Source organism: Penicillium cosmopolitanum, assembly GCF_028827165.1.
Source record: "Penicillium cosmopolitanum strain IBT 29677 chromosome Unknown utg000005l:1.0-4006212.0:1.0-4009387.0, whole genome shotgun sequence".
Taxonomy (NCBI): domain Eukaryota; kingdom Fungi; phylum Ascomycota; class Eurotiomycetes; order Eurotiales; family Aspergillaceae; genus Penicillium; species Penicillium cosmopolitanum.
In genome coordinates this window covers 3976592-4000471 of record NW_026622675.1, presented here as the reverse complement: position 1 = coordinate 4000471, position 23880 = coordinate 3976592, and the positions used below count along the sequence as shown (strand labels likewise).

The 23880-nt window shown below is 42.3% G+C and overlaps 2 protein-coding genes across 2 annotated transcripts; one reads left to right on the top strand and one right to left on the bottom strand.

Annotated features, from left to right (window-relative positions):
* Positions 1-4251: 4251 nt before the first annotated feature.
* N7509_004501 (uncharacterized protein) lies at positions 4252-4903 on the bottom strand (the record flags this gene model as incomplete). Its single annotated transcript, XM_056629138.1, has 3 exons — positions 4252-4337; positions 4546-4621; positions 4772-4903. The coding sequence occupies 3 exons, from the start codon at positions 4901-4903 to the stop codon at positions 4252-4254; spliced, it is 294 nt and encodes a 97-aa protein (XP_056491872.1).
* Positions 4904-18244: 13341 nt separating this feature from the next.
* N7509_004500 (FAD-dependent oxidoreductase) lies at positions 18245-19963 on the top strand (the record flags this gene model as incomplete). Its single annotated transcript, XM_056629137.1, has 5 exons — positions 18245-18416; positions 18490-19039; positions 19105-19168; positions 19217-19575; positions 19651-19963. 5 exons carry the CDS (start codon positions 18245-18247, stop codon positions 19961-19963), a joined length of 1458 nt encoding a protein of 485 aa, XP_056491871.1.
* Between the last annotated feature and the right edge of the window lie 3917 nt (positions 19964-23880).

Sequence of the window (23880 nt, the reverse complement as noted above, 5' to 3'; positions counted from 1 at the left end):
CCAAGCTTAGGTATACCTTATTTTAGTAAGGATTGGTTGCCTAAGGTATGGGAGCCTGAGACCTTCCAAGAGCCTCTTTGGAAATTGGATACTGAGATAGTAGGTGCAGCCTGGGTCTTCTACTGCTTTGCTAGCAGCTACAGAGATCTCCATGGCTATAGTGAGTAGATAGATTTATGTAGTAGGTAGTAGATCAATTTAGGTACAGGTAATTAGCCTAATCTGTTCTTAATGATATACAGTAGCCTAGTAGTCGCCTAGTAGTAGATTATATCCTAATACTAGCGTATCTACCTGCCTACCTGGCTGCTTACCTACCTTATAGCCTATCAACTGGCCTATCAACTGGCCTATCAACTAGCCTATCAACTAGCTATCCTACCTTCTAACCTACTACCTAGCCTACTACTGAATTATATAAGCTAAGATACTATATTACCTAGATAGTGTATCGATCTAGGTAGATCCCCTAGGTATAATAGGCCAGGGCCTAGTTGATATTACATAATAGTATATAACCTTTTTCCTGCAGGAAACCAAGGTAGACAGATATAAACAACTCTCCTTCTCTAAGATTATTGTAAACAGCATATAGGCCTAGCCCTAATTAAACAGTTGTTGCTACAGCTCTACTAGATAGCCTACCTTAGGTACTATATTATAGGATTTAGAATTATACAGCACCCTAGACGTTCAATATCAATCTGCACTTGAATCCCCTTCGAGCCACCTGTATATCGAGATCTACTCAAACCCTAGTATATTTAAGATCCTATAATTATTCAGAATTCTTAATCTCTTCAAGAATTAGTCTGTATATCAACTATCCAATCTGATCTCTACTATCTGATACCCTTACCTAGTTACAGGTCTCTAGCCTGACAACTTAGTAATCATTATAAGCTGGCTGCTTACCTACCTTATAGCCTACCTTCTAGCCTACTATCTGGCCTATCAACTGGTTAATTAACTGGTCTATTAACTGGTTAACCAACCAAGACTACCGCTACTATACTAGAGTAAAATTGATTAGTTATCTTATAGAACATTCTAAAGAACCTACTTAGGCTTATACTGCCTATATAGAGATTACTTATATAATCTCTATATAATAGGCCTATAGCTATATCTCCTATCGAGCTAATACAAAAAGCCCTATTCGAATAGCTTACCTACTTATCTAGTTATAAGCTATCTTACTCTAGACCCTATAAACCCTAGAGTGCCAGATTACTAAGGCTAAACCCTAAGGGCTGAGGGGAGTAGCCGAAAAAGGGTATAGTATACCCGCAGGGCCAGGCCTTGGCATCCCCCATCAAAAAATCTTCTATACAAACTACCCCCCTTAGGGTTAGCCCCTTCTAGCCTAAAATCTACTAATATTTTTTGATAGCCAGATAATTTCAACTATTTTATTAAAAGATCTTCAAGACCCGATCGGAAAATACTAAGATTTAAGGTACTTAGGGGGGGGGGGCAAGATTTAAACCTTAAATTCATGCCCCCCCCCTTGCCAAGACTTTCTTAACTATGTGCCCCCCCCCCCGGGGCATGGCCCGACTATATTTAGGGTGTATCCATCGATGCTGCTATCTAAATACCGATCCAATGCCTGACGCCGGCAACCACGGGGGGGGCATCCCGATATAATCCTCTACCTGCTTCTGTTCTGCCTCGGACGTCTCACTGGCGTACCCCGGTAACCTATCCATCCTGTGGGGTAACATGATGATCGCCTCGCTGGCCTCCCCATTACGGCCCGCACGCCTGCTCTCCTGTGTGTACTCCAATAATGTACGCGGCCGTCTAATGTGGATAATGCTGCGGATGTCGGGGATATCGACCCCTATTCCCAATGCACTGGTGGCCACCACGACGGCCGATGGGGTCTCACAGAACCGCTGTAACACCCCATCTCGATTAATCTGGTCCTTGAAATATGCCTTACATCCAATGGTCTTAGCTATGGCCATCATATGGGGGATGGTATGCCCATAAATAATGACCCGGCTACCCTGGCTGCGGCAGATCCGATTGTGGATAAACGATATCACCGTGGCGGCCTGTATCCACTGGTTGGGGCCGTGGTTGCCGGCCGGAATGTTGGGTTGCTATACACAGTATGCCACATTGATCCGCCGCGTACGGCTACAGAACAAATTGACCTCGCTGGCGGGGACCTTTATCCGCTCCCATATCAACGGCTCGGCGCTAGGCGGTAATGTAGCTGTCAAATATATCATCTGCGTATTGCATCGGGTCAATCGGCCTAACCGCTGCATCATCGGCCGGAACTTGGGGGACTGGTTCAATATGATATGGCACTCGTTGATTACGATGTGATCTAACCGCTGGAATGAAATCTGACGGTTTAAAAACCGCTGGAAATCGGCACCTAATGCGGACTCGGGCGTTACTAATACAATGGCTGCCTTGTCGGGGGGGCGCCGGCTCTCCTACTCCACATATGATATCCTGGCCTTCTGGTATTGCTGCAACATATCGCCCTGTAATGTGATCAACGGGACCACAACTACCGTTAACCTGCCGGCCGTGAATGCGGGCAATATGAAAAATATACTCTTGCCGCCCCTGGTGGGTATCGTGGCTATGATGGGGCTGACCCCGGTCTGGATGGCCTGTATGATGGGACCCTGGTTCCTACGGAACGTGATATTGTCCTTACTTGTTATCTTCTGCATCGTATCTACTATATCGGCTTGCAATATCTGGAACTGCCGCCGATGGTTCTGCTGCTTTGCCTTGCGGTCGAACGGATACGGGTGTTTGTCTATTATCCGCGCTAACCTATCCTCGATATTGGTAAACCCTAAAAACCGATGCTAATCTGTGCTGGATAACCGGAATATCTTGTGGCGGTGGGCGGTGGTCCCTGCTTGCTTGCCGACCTTACGGCCATAAATTATCCCGGCAACGTGGGATGAATGTGCGGCCTGTAAATCGGCGATATGCCCGATAAATCGCTCGGGGTCTATGTCCTCCTTGTCGTCAACGTTGTCCGTTGGGGCTGTAGCACTGCCGTTGTGATGCTGGTTCTGTGGAAATACACTGGACTCCTGTAAATACCGGCGGCTAATGCCAATGGTAATGTTGCGGTACGTGGGGATGTTTAATGATACCCTATGTAATCTAATGCTGGACTCCCGCTTTAATACCTCCTGGAACCGCTCTGATGTCTATTCCCGGCCGGTACGGGGATCGGGGGACTAAATATACGCCTACTGCCGAACGGTCCGGGTCTACTCGGGGTTATTGGGGTGGTCGGTATACCGGACCTGGTGCTGATACTGTTTGAGTTGCTTGACAAACGGTACCACTAACTATAAATACTATATAACTAACTCCCCGACCTTACGTGGTAAATACCGGTGGATGATCTTGGCGTTATTGCTGGTATAAAATGCTTTATGGTACTTGCTGGCCACGGCGACTATACTATCCTCGATAAATACGTTCCGGAATGTACCTGTGGTGTTCTGATGCCGCAAACTCAACAACTCGGGTGCCTGTGCGGGCTGTCTGCTGTAAATGTGGATGGAAACGCTTAATTTCTCCTGGAATTCGACTATACGGTTTATATATTGATTGATGGCGGTTATACTTAATGTGCCTGTGGTGGATGGTACAAACCGCTGGAACTGCGGGTCGGCCTGCCCTAACCGATCGGTTATCTACGTAGCACTGTGAACCGGCTACTGCGTATGACTGTTGTCTAAAAAATACTATCCTGCCTTGCCCTGTGTGGGATTATCGCGCATACGGTCCTACGGGATGACGGGGGCTGCAGCGGGGTTACTGAGCAATAATAACTGTTTGGACAGTATGCGGTGCGTAGCCTCTACTAATCTGTGGATGAACCTCCGGAAATTACCTATAGTAAATGTAATGTCTTTGTACAATAACTTATCCTTACCTATCTACGTAATATGGCCGGGGTGGTGCTGTTGTAGTGGATCTTTAACCCGTATATACGTAAATCTAATATCTACTGTATTGGGCTCTGTGTGCTACGCACTATAAATGAATCGATCTGGCGGGTGACCTACTCGGTAAATATATGCCGGCGGCTATACTGTTCGGGCTGTAAAGATGGAATGGTGCTGGGATTATAGCTGGGTAATGGTAGGGGGAACTGCAGTGGAAACTAGACCTGAAGCCGCTCTAGGGGGATGGTGGGGCCGCTGCTGGCTCTATAAATATATATTCCTCTTCGTCCGACGGGCTATCTACCTAGAAATCGAACTGACTGGTACGGCTGCGTAAATGTGCAATGATGGTGTCGGACTGGGGGTCCAGCAGCGCGGCGTTGTGCAACACTATAAATCGGGTAATTTTGATTATCCAGGATAAAATAGGGGGGGTAACTGTTAGCGTTGCGCTACCTATGCGGGGACTGGCCGAGTACGGCTAATGTATATACTAGTATACACTTATACTTATGAACGGTAATCCGCTGGTGCAACAACTTAATATAAAACTCTATATATATAGTGTAGACCGGGGTCCACTCGGCATCAGTATTACCTCGGGGCCCGGGACTTAGGTTTCCGGCCGGGATGCTAGCCTTAATGGCAGTCTTAGGAGCGGTCTTAGCAGCAGCCTATAATCGGTCCTACGCACGACTCTAGCGATTAGTGAACCGGTATGCGGGGCTGGTCTATTTATGGGGCATCTGCATACGGGCGAAAAACATAATAACCTGCCGCTATAGCTCGATATACTTCTTAATACTGGCCGGGTCTATATATACCTGTAATGGCTTGGCGTTGCTGTGTACGGCCTCGGTGCGTGCGGCGTCGCTCCGGATAGCATTGCTGGCACCTTTGCTAACCTCTTGGCTAATAGCAGCAACCTTGCCTATAGTATCCCACAGCCGACACATAATAGCTTCGGGCCCTGGGGCATCCTTGACCGGGGTCCGGATACACTCCTAGAGCTAACCGGTATCAGTGCCCTCTAGATACTCTGCCCACTACGTACGACAGAGCTATAGGTTGGCTTTATCAACGGCACCGGCTTCGACGGTAGTGTTGGTCTCGCCCTGCTCTGTTATGTATAGCTCCTAGAGCTACTGTACAATACGAGTCGTTACGTCAACGGGTGCGGGGGGGCTTCTTAGGCTGTTGATCGTCCGGTAGCTAGCGAACGTGGATATAATGGGAGCCTTTAGCAGTTACAAAGAACCGCTAGCATATTATATATTGTATATACTCTGCCTAGAGCTCCTAGAGCGTCAGAAGTTTATGCTGGGGCGCCCGGCCATATAGGTTTAAACCTAAGTTATGCTCTAATTTGATATGTTTCCGTATACTGTCTATACTGCGGCAAACATAATTATATATTGCAACAACCGTACACAATAAACTATCGGTATATATGGCCAAGCCAGGAATGGGGTATATAACAGAGTAGGGGAAAACAAGCGCCTGCGGGTCTTGCACGAAGCCCTGCCACGTAGATACGGTATGCTGAATATCCTGTGCTTTAACGGTAGGAATACGGTGGTTAGGATACCGTAAATGGTTTATAATCCTGGTGGGCTGGATTGCATGTTAGCACTTACAACAAGCAATAACTTGATATTCGGGGAGTTGAATAAATAACTGATCAGTAGTAGGTGGTGCTATGGTCGGAGGCTAGAATAATGTGTGAATATATAATCTTCAGCACCACATATATTATAAGTAGCACTAACACTGCGGTTCAACTAGTAAATCAATACTACAGTATAGGGGTATAGTCGCAGTAGTCGCAAACGTGGAAGAATTACTGTCGGTTGAAATAATTACCCCTGAAGGGTTGGACCGTCATAAGCTACGGTGTAGTGAAGTTAATATGATAGATCACATCGGAGTAGTAACACCCCGAAAACCCTACAGAATGGAGATCTCACCCGGGCACACCTCACCAAAAATTTCCGATGAAGTTTGGCCGCACCAAGATAGCACTTCCACTGATCACAGGGTTCCGAAAACTGACAGGATAGTATATCAACTACGGACGAACAACTAGTGAGTTGCTGGGGCATATCGACCCACCCATACCGAAATGGATACGGCGCAAAATCAAACCGAATACGCCGTCCGGACGGGGTGTAGGGCCATACTGAAGCAAACCCTAAGAAAGCGAATGCGCCGCGTTCCGTTTACCCCCATGGGATAGAGTATTATAGCTACTATCAGAAATACTACAAATAGATACTAACAGACCTCGCCCTGAGACCGCCCTATACAGAGGACCTACAGAAGACTATATCTAAAGCAGAAAGAGTACGCTACATACTGGATCTGCCATCTGCTACTGCTAATAAAACCCTTATACAGCCTTGCTATATACGCTTATACAGTTGATTAATTTATGGTCGTTAGCTCTCTAATTAACCGTACAGATCCAGTATTACTAAGCCTACTGCTAGACTTTAGCTTTAAGGTCTATTATATTAATAGCCTAGATCTGCTGTCTGATTATCTGCTTCTGGCTATATCAGATATAAGTAATCTCTTACTGTCTTATAGTAAACTAAAATTCGATAGGGATTATACAGATAGCCCCGGTCTTAGGCCCTAGGCTGGACTCAGAAAGAAGGCCTAGCTTAAAGGTCTTAGCAGTAGGGTTTTACTAAGGTAGTATACTAGAAGGATAGTAGACAGAAGAGACAGTCTTATTAATATAGGTAGCGGGCGGGCTTTGATAGTATTACTAAGAGAGTACTAGATTAGTTAGCTAAGGGCTTAAAGCAGAAGCTTTAGATAAAACCCTAGGACTAGAGATAATTAGAGCAGCTTTATATAGAGCTAGATCCAGATTAGGCTCTGGCTCTAGTATAGTAAGGTTAGGCTATATAATCAGTAAGTATACCTTATACAACTCCTCCCTATCCTAGTATTGTATATAAGTATAGCCATTAAGGTATTAATTAAGCAGTATCCGCCGGCAGACAAGGCTTTTAGGCTTAAGCCACTGCCGTATAATCTCTTCTTCAGTATGATTAGTCTTAGGGGCCTAGATCTAGGATAGCAGGCTAGTTATTGTACGAGGTTAGATTAGAATTACCTTACTTAGAAGCCGGTCTCGTCTAGCTTATCTAGTCTCCTAGGTATAGTTAAGCAGACCCTAGGGCTATCTGATATAGATAATTATACGAATATTAGGGATATCTATACCTATGCCAAGGGTACTTATTACTACTAGCAGAGTATTCAGGGTACAACAGAAGTAATAGAGTACCCCTTCTTTATTAATCTGCTAGGAATAGAAGACATCGTAATTAAGATACTTAGCTAAAAATACGACCTAGGAGACCGTTAATACGTATATAAGTATACGGCCGGACTAAGCGTTACGGTAGCAATACTAAATCAGCCGTATAATTATTAGATCCTATAGCTACTGGTCAGTGCCCTAGCTGTATAGATTAACCTAAAGACAGAAGAACCGATAGGCAATATTCAGGCGCATTGTATAATCAAAGAATATAATTAGAGAACAGAATTAAAGAATAGAATTAAAGAATAGAATCAAAGAATATAATCAGAGAACAGAATTAAAGAACAGAATTAAAGAATAGAATTAAAGAACAGAATTAAAGAATATAATCAGAGAACAGAATTAAAGAACAGAATTAAAGAACAGAATTAAAGAACAGAATTAAAGAACAGAATCAAAGAATATAATTAGAGAACAGAATTAAAGAATAGAATTAAAGAACAGAATTAAAGAATATAATCAGAGAACAGAATTAAAGAACAGAATTAAAGAATATAATTAAAGAATAGTTAACCAAAAGAGTAAAGAAGATTAAAGAAAATTACTAGACTCTATAATCTTCTATAATATATAAGAACCTTCGTTAAACTAAGTTAATATAAATTATAATAATATCTATATCTATATCTTTTAAGTTCTGATTACTCTCTCTATCTTACAATAAATCAACCTAAGACCCCGTACGATCCTACTATAATCGCTCCTAGGAGTAAGAAGCTTTTTTAGGAAGAAAGCCGGATATAAGAGAAGGGTACCTATTGTAAATATACCCTTATACGACTAACTACGGCTGGTAATAAGGCTTTATGATTACTCTGTTATACAGAAATCCAGCGAGAAGTATAGTCTTAGCAGCTATATCCGTTCTACGTACAAATAATAAATAGAGAACTACTAGTAAGAATAAGCTATATAAGTTATCTAACCTCTCTACGCCTGAGATTAAATAAATAGAAGAAGCTAACAAAATCTCTCTTATCTAGCTACGAACTGGTCATCCGGAATATATCTATAGACTTCTGATTATATCTCGGGGTATCCCTATAAATCAGCGTTGTATAGTCTCAGTAAATAATCGCCTATTTAGTCAGCATATTCGTATTCCAGGAATCTTTAATAGGGCTTGCTATAACTATAAATAGAATAGTAAGACAGGTCAATATACGCTTAGAAATACTACTGAACGTCGATATATTTTATTAGATTAGGGTAAAATACCAGAGCCGTCTCTGGTTGAGCAGTTGATTAACTAAGCCTTAGATTTATCTTTAGTAAATTAGTTTAAAATTAAGAAAACTTCGTATGAAAGAATTTCTGATATTTATATATATTAAGATAATCTAGAACCCTTAAGTATTATAGTTATATAATCTATAATAAAATCTAAGATTATCCTTTATATAAGAAGATAGAAAGTAAATACTACTAGATTAATCTAGATTAGGATCTTACTAATACAAGATCTTTGTACGGCTTATATATATAAATATCTTACTTATTTAGGTTAGTAAATAAAGAATCCCTGTACGATTAAAGCAAACAAAAATTATATTCAGAGCTATATAGTCTTTCTTCTGAACAACCCTCTAAAAATATCTACCCTACTATACTAGGTATATAGCACCTATAATCAGTCAAAGCCACTAATATACTTTCTATACTACTAAACTCAAAGAGTCGTACGAACCTATTACGATTATTACCTACAGATCCGAAACTAGAGAGCAGAACGATAAGCAGACGCTTAGCGATTAATCCTAATCTAGATACTAATAACTCCTGTACAAATGTGCTTACAATACTACTAACTCTGCCTAGAGAGAGACTTTATCTTAATCTATCGGTTAAGATTCATACGAATATATTAATTATACAGACTAACAACAATACGGTTACTACCCTTAGTCTACACCCCTAGCGCAGACTTAGAAAATAATACCTAGCCAATATTACAACTATAATCAAATCCGGCCCAAATAATCTAAACTAATAGGATTTTTGATCAGACGAACTCTCAAATTTAAGAAACTCAGATCCGACTATATTTATATTGTAACTAAGTAGTACTGGAAACAGCTATAGTAACAGATCCTACAGAATAGATCTAGTATTGTCAGCTTTGTTACCTATAGGCTATATTAATGTATATACCTCTTAATCTTAATTAATACCGTACGACAGATAAGTAATTAAAGAATAGTAAAAGATACTAAGATTAAAAGTATTAAATTTTCGTACAGATTTAGTTATACTATAAAAGTTTCTTCTCCTTTATACTAAGATTCGGCTAGAATCCTTAGTAGTTCTATTGTACGATAATTCTGTATAAAAGTCTAGATATACTTAGTCCCTACATTATATTTACTGCTTGTATATAATCACAGCTCTGCTATACAAACATTAATGGTTTTCTGTACTAAAGTACAGACCTACGTTGCATATAGGCCCTATTCACTGTTCGTACGAAAGTACAGCTCTACCATACTAAAAACAATGGTTTTCCGTACTAAAGTACAGACCTACTCTGTATATAGGCCCTATTTACTGCTCGTACAAAATTACAGCTCTGCCCTACAAAAAACAATGGTTTTCTGTACTAAAGTACAGACGTACTTTGTATATAGGCCCTATTTACTGCTCGTATAAAACTACAGCTCTACTATATAAAAAACAATGGTTTTCTGTACCAAAGTCCGGACCTACTTAGTCTCTATGTTATATTTACTGTTCGTACAAAAGTACAGCTCTGCTATACAAATATTAATAGTTTTCTGTACTAAAGTCTAGATCCCTATTCACTCTATAATTACTATATAATACCCTTACATCCCCTTTAATATAAATACCCTCCTTCCCTCCTTCTTAGAACTTAACTTCTTTACTATCTCTTCTTCTTCCTCTCAGTTCTGATCTCTGATCCCTATTACCTTCAGTATTAACTATCTAATCTTCTGTTTCTAACCCCCGTCCGATATTACTATCTCCTCTGCTATCAACTGGCCAACTATAGACGCTAACCAAGCCCTTGTCCCGTACGAGGTCAGCCAGGTACTTATCGGTACGAACCAGTTCCTTAAGCACCGCACTACCTACAAGGACAACTATAGCCGTATCTTTGTCTGCATCCGCCTGTCTAACCTTGCTAATAAGGCTCTGTACCTAAGCTACTATACGGCTATACAGCGTAAGGTATAGTCGTTTCTAACGTACGAGTTCTGGATCTGCTTAATCAACAGTAAGTCAGTCATCTCAGCAAACCAGATAAGTCTCCTTTAGTTAGATTATTTGTACAAAGCTAATCCTGTCTAGATTTACACCGGCTGTCCCTCCTACATCAACACAGTATTAATTACCTCCTGTGGTATACTAATCCAAGGAGAGGTATATAAGCACTTAATCTCAGGACGTCCCTTCGGCGGCAGTATACAACTGCCCGGCTACTTTAGCGGTGCCTGCGCCAACTATAAGTAGTCGGACTACGCTACTTACTGTACTCTCCCCTATCCGGACGAGCCAGTCTTCAAACCGGCCGAGGTAACTAAGTTACCTAAAGGCTCTAGCGATTAAGCTGCTAGAGGACTAGGCGTACAAGGGATTTTATAAGCCAGCCTGATAGTAGTATAGAGTTTGCAGGGGTTCTAAGCGGTTTCTAAGGGGGTCGATAGGTTTCTGTATATTCAGAGTGTTCTCTTTATTTTTAGTATTTTTAACAGAACCTAGGTCTCTAGCAGTACGTACCAGCGGTAGGAGGTAGCAATTAATCGCTTCTCTTTTTTCTAAGGCTTTAGAATTATATCGTACGTTGTAAGATAGTAATCTAGATTTATAAAGAGATTAATTTAACTAGATATATTACTAAGATATATATATTAGAGTAGATACAAAGAAAGACAGTAGATAGATATCAATAGTAACAGAAATATCAGACTAAGATACCCTACTGCTATAGATTCACTCAGCTAAACTGCTATCGTAGATACAAAAAGGCCTTACAGAACCAGCTCTGTTTTAGTATTGTATTAGCCATCTGTAAGAGATATCGTACGAGGTCCTGTTCGCTATAAATCTCTAGCCTAAACTCCAGATACCATATCTATAGGATTAACTAGATCTGCGTCTAGATCTTACAACGGATCGCTATACTATATAACATTATAGCTATCATTGGCAGAAGTACGTACGGATACTTATACAGCTGCTAACTGGCCCAACGGTTATAGATTATCTCTAGAAGCCTATACTGAAAGCAGCAGGAGAAGGGGACAAAATAAATACAGCTCTGCCACTCTATATACTAGGCCTAGGCATCTATACTCTAAGGACTCGTATAATTAATTAATTTATGCTCATCCGGCTATTAGTTAATTATACATACTTAGCAGCAGAGATTCTACTATACTAGCTCCTGTCGAAATACCTCCTCAGCTGTAGTATAGACCTATCGATCCTAGTAGATCTAGTTAGTAAGTCTCGTACGGGTAATATCCTGCTGCTAGAGTATATATCATACGGTTAGTAGGACTATAGAAAGTAGGGAAGAGTTAACGAGAGGATTAAGAACCTTAGAGGTAGGGGAGGAGGATGGACGGAAAGATAATTAAGCAATAGGCGCAGGCTATTATAGTAGGCAGGCATACAGTAGTATACTTAAGGGAACGTAGACAGGGGTATAGGTTTTGCTAAGATATATATCGGTAGGGGGATCGTAGTACAGGGGTAGGGTCTCTGCAATATATCGGGGTAGGGTCCCTACATCCGAAAGGGGAGCAATAGGTAAATCTCTCAGCGCTAGATCTAGGTCTATAGGCAGTGGTAGGTCATCCGAAGAGAGAGAGAGAGGGTTGACTAGGGACGGTACAGTAGAGGGCAGATCGGCTAGGGCGGGCAAGAAGATCTGGGGCAAACTAGGGACCGAAGACAAAAGGTAATTATATAATATATCTAGGGTATATACCTTACAGGGTATCTTAGCGGCAGGCTTAGATACCGTAGTATCCTAACAGACAGTCTGTTCCTGGCCGTCTAGATAACAATTAAGCAGTACCCAACGGCAGGGCAGATGCTTAGTTGTTAACCACTGTCGGATAATCTTAGCTTTATCTGGTAGAATCTTCTTAGCTAAGACCTAAGGGGTGGCTAATATATCGTACGAGGTTAAATCAGAATAGCCTTACTAGGTTAGCTATCTCAACCCGTACGGCCTGTTTCCTAAGCATAATTAAGCAGACTATAGGGCTAGCCGATATAGATTACCGTACAAATATTAGGGATATCTATACCGACCCCAAGGGCACTAGTCACTATAATAATCGTATTCTTCGTACAACGAAAGCGTACCAGAATTTCTTCCTGGTTAATCTATTAGCGAGGTATCCTAGTAGTATTAGTTATAATACGGGAATAGAAGGCCTTACAGCCTAGGAGAGACGCCAGCAAGGTTACCTAAAAGACTATTAAGGTATAGATAATTATACGACCGGGAGTAGTATAACGCTGGCAAGACTAAATAAGATATATAATCTAGGGATCCTATATCTACTGCTCTAAGCCCTGGTAGGCTAGATCGGTTTCCGGTCGGAAAGAACGGTAGATAATATTAGGGCGGGTCATACGACTATAGTAGAAGTAGGCATGATTGCGGGCATAGTAAAGCTACTACCAAAAGGTATTATAGAGACTAGGGGGCAGAGTAGTAGTTAGAAAGACGGTTTAGACGTTGATATTCTAGAGCCGGCCTAGCTACGTAAGTTGCAGACGAAAGGTATTACTATTATTAAGGACTATATAGCATTCGTTGATTATAATCTAATCCAGGCGATAAAGGATTACCTAACGGTTTAGAAATATACGAAAGGTAACGGTTAGAGCAGATTCTAGGGTAACCAGAATAATCAAGGCTTTGTCCGGAGGATAGTAGCTTTCCTATTACGTATAACTAATGCTAAGGCTTATATAACGATTAAAGAGCTCTTTGTAAAGGGCTACTAAAGGGACTACTACTACTATTAGACCCTTAGAGATCTAGGTAGGGAGCTAAAAGAGAAGACTCTTTTCTCTGCCTGTTGGCATTACAGCTATAATTAGGCTATATCTATACTAGATAGCCTGTAATACCTCTAACTGCTTTCCCTAGAATCGTACGGAGGGATTACCTAAGAAATTCTGCAAAGCATCCTGCAGATTATAGGTAGCTAGTTTATATCAGCGGCTAATCTGGTACTTCTGCTGTTTATTCTCCTAGGGGGGTATATTTTCGTTTCTTATTCCCTTTATACAGCAGTAGTCTCAGGATTAACAAAGCTAAGAAACTAGTGCTAATCCTGGCTAATATAGCGAAACATTGTACGACGAAAACCTATCGTGCCCGGGGCATTATGAATCTAACGGGCGTACGTTATCCCTGTAATATAGGAGGAATGTCCTGCCTGCAGATCCTGGAAGCTCTGCTCTAGATTCACCTTATTATCTACAGTCTTATCTATTTCTCCTTCATTATTAGTATTCTAGGGAAAAGCACTATTCGTACGAAGAAATCAGCGACTAAGAGTAATTATAATATACCGCTAGGAGGTAATATTTATAATCTGCCTCTGTAGCCCTAGCTAAGATTTATACTAGAGCACCTCCCGAAGCCGATCCGAGGTCTACGGCTGCTAGCTCAGAGGATCTGGCCCCTAGAGTAACGCCGTACGAGCAGTAGTAGGCTGCTTATCTACCAGAAGGGTTAAGGTATTAAATTACTCTACTAACGGTAAAACTAACCAGAGATATTGTATAAGGAGGGTACTAACTGCATACAGAAGATATCGATGGATAATCTTAGGGTCGTTGCTTACGTAGAAACCTTTATAATATCGGGTAGTAATTACTACCTAACTATTCTCAATAAATATATTACGATAGGCGTTGGTAGTATTACAATATCGGACAGAGAGGATCTCGGGGGCTTACGCCGGTTAGCTGCTATAGAGATAGATTAATACGGCCAGTTTCTTCCAGAAGAGGCTTACCTAGGTTAGATATTGCTTAATTATACTTGTACAAAAGTAGGTATAATTAGTATCCAGAAACTACTACCGGAGCTAAGGATTAGAGCAAAGGCAGTAAATCAACTACTGATTACTACTAACTGGCTAATTCGTACAAGAGTTATATAAAAAGCTCTAGCCAGGCTTTATCTCTGAGGGATCGTCGGTAATCGTAGCCTAGGGGACTAATAGGGCTTTAGTGGCTAAGGAGAGAAGAAGTAGATTAGACAAGAGTAGATCCTCGTACGTCTGTACTAGGCTATAGATCCAGCTATATAGATTACCTATTGTAAAGCTTAGCTGTTTATACAGAAGCCGATTAGTGCCTACCCAGCCGATATACTCTGGTTAAGTCGTGCTGAAGCTAACCTTTATACCGTACGTACAAAGGTCTAAGATCTACTAGAATAGAGAGTTGGTGCTCCAGAGCATAAAGCTCTTTATAATCAGATAGATCTATTCCTAGAAGGTTTTGGTCGTACGATAGTGCTAGCTAAAGAGGAGAGGTAGGGGAGAGAAGGAGTTAGGGGAAGAGAGAACAACTAGTAGGGAGGGACTCTGATATTCTTCATCCTTATATAAGAGATAATACTCAGGGTTATCCAGTAGGCTAACCAGATCAAAGTTATAGCAGGTATAGTTGCCCTAGAAATATCGTACGATCTGGTCCGTATATAGATCTAGCCAGAGCGCCTGGCCTAGGACTATAAAACGAGTAAGCTTAATAATCTACAAGAGGATTAGGGTAAAAGAGTCTAGGGTATGCCAGCCTGTACAAGAGCAACCTAATACAGCAAGAGCACAGACTAGAGTATATTTATACTTATCTGTACCTACTTACTGGTTAAGGAGCTCTAGGTAAAAGCCTAGGTAGGTCTTCTCTAGTAGCCAAAAGTAAAATAGAGAGGGGGGAAGGGGTAGAGGCAGGGCTCGTACGATTATAATTACTTATATACGGATTAGAAGATTAAGACTACGATTAAGAGGATATAGCTAAGGCCCAGAGGGTTTCCTATGCCTTACGTTACCGACGGTTAAACCGGTAATAGAGAAAAGCAGGGTATAAAGGCTCTGTTGGCTGTTACGTACGAGCAAAGAAGCAGATTATCTGCTGCTATAGCGTTAGATAACGGATAATCGTTTTAGAGTCTATATAGGCCTAGAGCGGCTGCCGGGGTGCTTAATCAGTCTCTGTTCGGATAACCTCGATATAGATCAGATAGCTACATTGTTTAGTAATCTGCTGGCTTGTACGAGCTATACGATCTATAGCTTAGTAGATTACCCAGAGAGGATCTAGGGAATTAGATGCTGGTAGCTCGATTAAAGCGTATAGGGCGTCTAGGAGTTAACCGGCCAGATATTGAGTCTATCTCGTCCGACGAAGCTATAGGGTAGCCTTATTAATCTTGACCGTCTCTACCGTACGATTAGACGGTTAAAAGATCTGCTGGTGTTGCTGTTCTAGCTGATTAAAGAGATAATCAATAGTAGAGGATACTAATTCTGGCTCCTCGGATTCTGATCGTACGGATTTTGTTACTGCAAAATAGTAGGAGTTAGGCCCTTGGCGATAGAGACGTTGGTAGGTAACTAAATAAGTATATTTCTGAAGAAGTTCAGATATAGGAATCGTATAATTACTAGGTTAAGAAGAAGCTTAGGTAAGCTATTAGTAGTAAATCCGCCAGTATTCTTTTATCGCCTTAGTCGTACGACAGATATAGTAACAGCTGTAAGTATACTGATATTAAATACCGTTATAATAAAGAGGAAGAAGATTAAAAGATAGTGGTTGATAAGAGATTAAATCAGATGTAAAGGTAGTAAGTAGCTAAGGCTAGAGTATAGAGAGAGATTCTTAGATCTGAGAAGCGATTCTGGCCAGAATCTTATGTATAGAGGAGGTTAAATAAGCTATAACTTAGCTGAGTCGTACGGCAGATTAATACTTATAGCAGATAAGAATAGGTAAAGTATAGAGAGGAGTAAAAAGCTCCTGTATAAGGGTAGGGATATTGGTTTCTATAGTAAAGTGTTAAAATTAAGAAATAGTGACAAAGTACTAGGAAGTAATACAGAAAGTAATAATATATATTCAGGGGTTGTACGTAAATATAAGCTCTATTACAAAAGTTTGAAGTAGGTCTAAAACTAAGAAGTAGACCCTCCCGGTCGCACCCTATCAAAAGATTTTAAGGGTTTTAAGCTATTTAGGGTTGAGTTGTACGATTGCTACAGAGGACGGTAGTTACTAAAAATCAAACTGCGTATAGATTATAAATAAACTTAGAACTTCTGAAAATCTAAGGTTAATCATACGAAGGAAATTGCTTGCAGTCAGGGTAGGTAAAATTACTTGCAGTTAGGGTGGTGGGGCGAATTCTGCCTATACTTAAGAATAACTTACCGCCGTGCAGTCAGCCTGACTGTACCAACCCTTTTGGGATAGAGGGTTTTGGGTAATTTAGGGTTAGGTCGTACAACTGCTACAGAAGACTACAGAGGCTAAGAATAAAATTAGAGATAATATATATATAAGATTAGAACTTGTGAAAGTTTAAGATAAATCGTACGAGGGAAATTCTGGGCTTTAGGGTCAGGAAAAAAGAGGGCTTTGGGGTCGGTGGGTCCAAATACTGCCCATATATAAGCCTTCTTCACCGCTGAGCTTTGGGCCCCAAAGCTCCAGGTCCCTTGGGTTAGGGGCGGGCCCAAAATGGAGCGACTGGGCTCACTGTGACCAGCTAGCGAGTGCGTGGCATATTTACCGAAACGTGCTAATTGGCTTATTTCCAGTCACCAACGACTGTACTTATGGGCTGATGCATCCTCTGACGCGAAGTAGATGGCGAGAAGAACTTCCGTCTCTGCTTTCGATGGGACGCAGGCAAAAATGTCTCTTTGAGTTAGTCCACCATGAAAGCCCTGCAGCAGATTTAGCACTGCCTCCTTTTCAGGGGATAAAGAAGACCCTGGTTGGACCGCGATACAGCCATGGTTCTTTGACAGCTTTAGCAGCATATTAATTAGGGTTTTCGAAAAGTATCCCGTGATAATACCTCACATTATCGGCGAAATTGGTCCCATGACCAGCATTTACATAGTTCATCTCGTTCATATATACTGCCATCCCATCTATCACTTTAATTGTTGATGGCTCATTAGTCTGGGAGCTTTCTCGAGACCTGCGTACATGTGATAAGCGCATGAGACCACGGTGCGGCCAGTCACGACAACGTGAATTTTTCGGCGCAGTTTTTGACGGATTAAAAGTTCGAGTGAACCGAATCGGCAGCCTCATCACTTCGGACACACCTCGCACTGGTCTGGCTTGGCTTACACTTTACCATATGGCAGCAGCGTCAGCGACGTAATTTAGGTCGAAATAGGCAGCAAAATTTTTGGATGACGACAGGAATTGCATGATAGTTAGAGTTTCTCTTTTCTACGACGCTGCGACGCCAATCCCGCTTGCAGTCTAGTGGTCGCTTTTTTGACCATTTTAGGGCACAGATATTGACCCTCCATGAATGCTGATGGTGAGATTTCAAACCGAAGTACTTACCCTGCTTTTACAGTAAGATTACCCCGCTTTGCGAGGGGCTCTTTTGGGTGCTCGATGTTACACTCAGCCACGGGATTTAAAAGCACAAAATACGCGACCAATAATGTGGTGATGGCGATTTGTATACTGTATACGGCCAGATGGTCGGAACAGTTTCATTCCATCAACCCGAGATTTTTATTTGATTTCTCATGCTGATCTTCTTTCGTACTAGGTCGAGAGACCGTACTATATAAAGCGTACCAGTATTGCAAGTTTTCAAAAGACTTGTCGACATCCATCAAGCTTAAATATCTTGCCCACGGTTATTACTCCTTTTTAGAAGTCAAGACTGCACATAAAGTGGCTCAGCATATTCAAGATGGCAGAAAAGGTGTTGACTAGTTTTACGGTGGTTGAGAAGATGCAAGATACTGGTATTGAGGTAATTATCGTAGGTGCTGGCATCGGGGGTCTATGGGCTGCGTTAGAATGTTGGCGCAACGGCCACAAGGTCCGCATTCTCGATAAGACGAAGGGCCCCGAAACAAATGGTAAAGAATAAATTATTTGTTACCATCTTCAATATTTTTGGTTTCTTGGCTAATGACATCCTGCTTTCTCCAGGGGACTTCTTTACTTTAAATCCCGCCGCATGCAAGGCGTTCAAGCATTGGCCACAGATGAAGGCGGAACATGAGAAAGCAGCCTGTCGACCTTCGTTTTCCTGCTTTCAGTGTGATGGAACGAGTCTTCTCTCCCATGAACGCATAACCTCGCAGACAACGGACGAAATGGGAGTTACAGTTGAGGCAGAACTTGACACGTGGCGACACCTTCGCCCCAAGCTCCAACAAGTCTTACTGAGGCAGCTTCAACGGATCGGATTGTCCATAGAGTATGGCAGCTGCGTCACTGGCTATGAGGAGACTTTAGACAAGGGATTTGTCATTCTTGATGATGGCTCCAGACTAGAGGCGGGGGTTGTCATCGCAGCTGACGGAATTGGAACGAAGTCAGGTCAAATGGTCCTTGGGCATACTTTGCGAGCTCGGAGTAGTGGATCTGCTGTTTACAGATGTGCGTATCCTGTCGAGGTCCTTGATACGGATCTTATCCTCAGTGAGCATTTCAGGCTCTACGACGGCGAAGGAGGCGCGAGTGAGATGTGGATAGGGTAAGTAACTATATCTTCGGTCGTCTGAAATCGACGACCTTGGGACTGACAGATATGCAAATCAGCCCTAAACTACATCTTATCACGACGAGGAATACAGAAACTTTCTCGTGGGCCATGACTCATAGGGTACGTTCAAGAAATTAGCAAACTTGGATTTTGAGCTGATCCACCCAGGATAACGGAATGTCAAGTGAATCTTGGCATTCTACATCGACCCCATGCCAACCTGCAGATGCCATAAAAGCCATTGAGAATGCCTGGGGAAATTGTCCTGATATACTCAAAAGAATGATCGAAATCACGCCAGCTGATACCCTGCTGGATTTTAAGATAATGTGGAGAGATCCTAATCCAACATGGACCTCACCCCTGGGTCGTGTTGTCCAGCTTGGAGATGCTGCACATACCTTCGTACCTAGCTCCGGAAATGGTGCTAACCAGGCTATTGAAGATGCTGTCTCTCTGGCATGCTGTTTGAAGATTGCTGGACAACAGGATATCCCCACGGCGGTCAGGGTGCATAATCTCCTTAGGTATGTTTTTTGGCGTTGTTAATCTTTAGCCACGGTCAATTTTGTTCTCTACTACAGAGGCACTGACTAAAGTAGATTCGAGCGTGTCTCATGTGCACAGATAACTGGATTTCAAAACCAGGCAAATCGAGAGAATGCACACTGGGACCTTCTGGCCAGCCATCCCGAATCTGTAAAACCAAAACTCGGCAGATGGATCTGGGAGCATGACGCTGAGGATTATGCCAATGACAACTATGCCAATGCGTGCCAGAAATTGCTCTGTAGCGCCGCCTTTGGAAATACTAATATTCCGCCTGGCTATAAGTACCGTCCTTGGAATATCGATCAGCTGCTCGAGATGATGGAGAGCGGAGATCCAATTGTGTTTGATGGTGATTGGAATTAAGATGGGGAGTCACTGACGGTAATACATTAAATACAACCGATTCATATTGTATGTTGCTTCGTTATTGACCCTTCGCATTCCAATATGTTGAACCTCTATTCCATGGTGAAGGAAATTTTCCCCCCGGGGGGGGGGAGGCAATGCATTAGGTTTTGGCATATTACTTTCAGAGAAAATAAATTTCTGATCCATCATAGCGCAGATCTTCGTTCCCTCACTGATAATTCAAAGATACAGTGCGAAATGATGCTGTCCATCAGCTTCAACTTGTAGTACAGCAAGGTTCAGCTTATTCAATACGCTTTAAACGTACTCTCACTTCTAAAGCAACTCGATTATTAGCTAGGGGTTGTGTGATGGTATAGTCAACTTGGGTTGCCAATTCAAAAACTATGGTAATGTATATGGTAAAGTGTATGCTTATATGTACTTCGGTTGCCCTTCTGTGTGGTTTTCTTTCGGTTCGAGCTTTGTCGCGAAATCTTTGGTGCTATGGTGTGTCTGTTAGTAGGATAGACCGCCTTAAGATAAGTCGCTGTATGGTGAACGAATACGTACAATATATATTTCTCCAGACCCGCGCTTCGTCTTTGCTGTTCGTTTGACAGGTAAATCTTCAGCCATGTCAGGACAAAGTCAGGACAAAGTATCACTGGAGGAAATGTTAATGGTATCTGGTCTAGGGCAAACTAAGAACCGACCTGAAACGACTGCTCTCGCGGTGAGAGATCTAGAGTAGACCCAGTGCCGCTGCCTGGTTTGTCGCTTGCTCAGCTGAAACTGGGGCTTGACAGAGCTGGCCCTCAGCTCGTGGTCGGTAATTCGATGCATCACTGGATGATTCTGCTTGTATAAAAGCCGTGGTCTCTCTAGGGTGGCCGTTGATGCTAGACTTCTCTTCGTTGTCGTCGGATGCTGCGATGGCTCACTCAGTCTAGTATGAGACCGGATCATGCCGTCCTCGAGGCTTCTAATCAGACATGGGACAAGAGGTGCAGAGCCGCCGGAACACGGAAACCTCCTATCACAGTGACAGTTAACCTTCGATCGGACAGGGTAATGCTGGAGAGATGAAACCACCTTGGAATGTTACCGTATGCTAACCAGAGTATCAAGCCTTTCTGAATTGGGCCCGCTAAATACGCCAGGCGAAGTGGTCGCTTCAACCAAGTCTTTAGAAACAACGAAGGTGCAAGCATACTGGGAGCCAGTGGCTTGACCCATCAGGCCAGTACACCTGGCTTATATCAAGGACGATTGGGGAATACAGCTCGGTCATGTCGAGTACAGTATTGACATTCGCCCTATGACGAGAAAGAGACATCAGAGATATTTTCTGAAGAACATAGAGCCACAAACAGATAGACTCCAAACTGATGTTCAAAATGCAGTCCCGGGCGTTGGGTATAGGCGGTGGAAATGCATAGGGCAACTTACATGACATTGAGTGACTCGTGATCGAAAGTTCGACTTCCTATACAGTGAGCTGTCAGCATGGGATGACTACTCTCAAAACTGCCGCAATAATGAAACTTACGCTGTCAGCTGCTGCTGCTCGCTGCATTCTAGCAAGGTCAAAGCGGCTGCATAAGGGACGACTTCGATCTACCATTAATCATCAGTAGACAGCTTATGAAGGCACTTTATAACTCACCGTGCTTGCAGCTCTGATTATTTTGAGGTCATCCAAGGTCTGTTAAATGGTTTCCTAGAGGAGTAGCGGAGGAGGACTGATTTCGAGTATGTTCCATGTTCTGTAACACTCTGGATCAGGCCTACTTCCCTTTTGGGCCTAGTGCGATCCTCGCAGCCTATCTGCAAGACCTCACCTACTGTTTTTATCTCTTCTCCATACTTAATATCGTATATTCAATATACTTGTTTCTCGTAACCAGGCCTCTATTACATAATACTAAGTGTTATTTCACCTATTCAAACCATTTTTCGTCCTAACTAGGCTATTTTAATGCGTTCCGACATATCGTAACCGACAGCAGGACTCACTATCTCTTATCTCTCGTCTGAGTAAGTATACCTTTCTAGAAGTACTACTGACAGCGAGAGTACCTAGAATTTCCCTAAACTAACTAAACCTTCTGAACTAATAAGATATCTTAACCTAGAGAAGAACCTATAGCCGGTCCTACTGAAGCTAGTCCCTTAAATAAACCTATACAATCTGTAACCTATAGATTATAACCCTAGCTAGTCTTCTACAATAAGAAGGACGAGAATAAGGTCTATAAGATAAATAATATAAAAGACCTTATAATCTGGGTAAAGGATAACCCTAAGTTTATATATAACGCTATCCTTAAGAAGCTTAAATTCTAGACTAGAGATTATAAGAAACACTGGGAGGAGATAGCCTATAACTAAGAGAAACTGGCTATGGTCTAAGACAAGACTAATTTAGCTCTAGAAGATCTAGAATAAGCCTGTAAGTGTAACGGGCCCAGGCCCGTGGAGATATCACGTTGTGTCACGTGACCTTTTCCTGCAGGAAAACCAGGTAGAGGCTTACATAGATACTCTTCTTCAAGATTATTGTAAACAGCATGCAGGCCTAGCCCTAATTGAACAGTTGTCGCTACAGCCCTTCATATACAATAATCTTCTGATTCGATCGGTAATCGTAAAATTATCCGCGAAGTCCTAGAGGTCCTAGGCATACGAAGCACACGAAGAACGTACCCCTGAATCACCATTAATTTGATACTGATTCAACCACGAAAGCGAAAGCCCTAAAAGTCTTAGGTATACGAAGAACGTACCCCTGAATCACTCTCTATTCGATACCGATTTAACTACGAAAGCGAAAGTCCTAAAAAGTCTTAGGTATACGAAGAACGTATCCCTGAATCACTATCTATTCGATACCGATTCAAACACGAAGCGAAAGTCCTAGAAGAGAACATTCCTAGGCACAATAAGCGAAAGAATTATCCGTGCAGACTATATTATTAATTCAATGATGAATACCAGGATAGACATGGATCCCCCTCGGGAGGAACCGCAACAACAAAACCCACTGGATGCGATCATACAGCAACTAATACATATGCAAACGTTATATCACTAAGCTATTACACAGCAGGAAGAGCGTATGGAACGACTTGAGGCAGCCTTGGCAAAAGCTACTAAGGGGAATATACGAAAAGAGCCTGAAGATCTGGAGAAAGGACCCGATTTTTTAGCCGAGAGATCATCCCCGCCAGCACTACCGATCCAGGCTGAGCCCTCTCGCCGACTACGTACGCGATTTCCTGACCCCCTAATGTACGCTGGAGGTATATCAGAATGGCCAACCTGGAAGGCAGCAATGGTAAATAAGTTGATAGTTGATGGCGAAGCTATCGGATCAAGGAAAGAACAGTTCCTATATGTATTTTCCCGGCTGGAAAAGATGGCTTTAAAGAACACTGTTACCTATATGGAATACTGATGAGAGATAGCAGGTCCAGAGGACCTTTTGAATCACCTAGCGACACTGTATGGTGACCTAAACGCTCAGGCTAGAGTAGGAAGACGATTACAACAGTTGAAACAAGGGGAAGGAACATTATTCGCCAAGTTTCTACCACGACTAGAAAAGGAATTCGCAGACGCTGGTGCTATAGAATGGCCAGATCAGGTGAAGTAACAGATATTGCTAAGCTCGCTAAATACGACTATGAAGACGGCATTGTTCAGTCGTGGTATCCCAAATGACTTCCTAGGCCTGATCAATCGCCTACACGAGATCAGCACCGATAAGGATACCTTAGGGCTCCATGAAACAAAACCCTACCGAACTGCCAGAGCAAGTAATACGGATGAAATGGATTGGACCCCAACTGTCTCTGTCAACCGAACTGAGACACGTACGACGCGCCGACGAAACAGTGCCGAAAAGCAGCCAAAAAGGGCCCGATGGG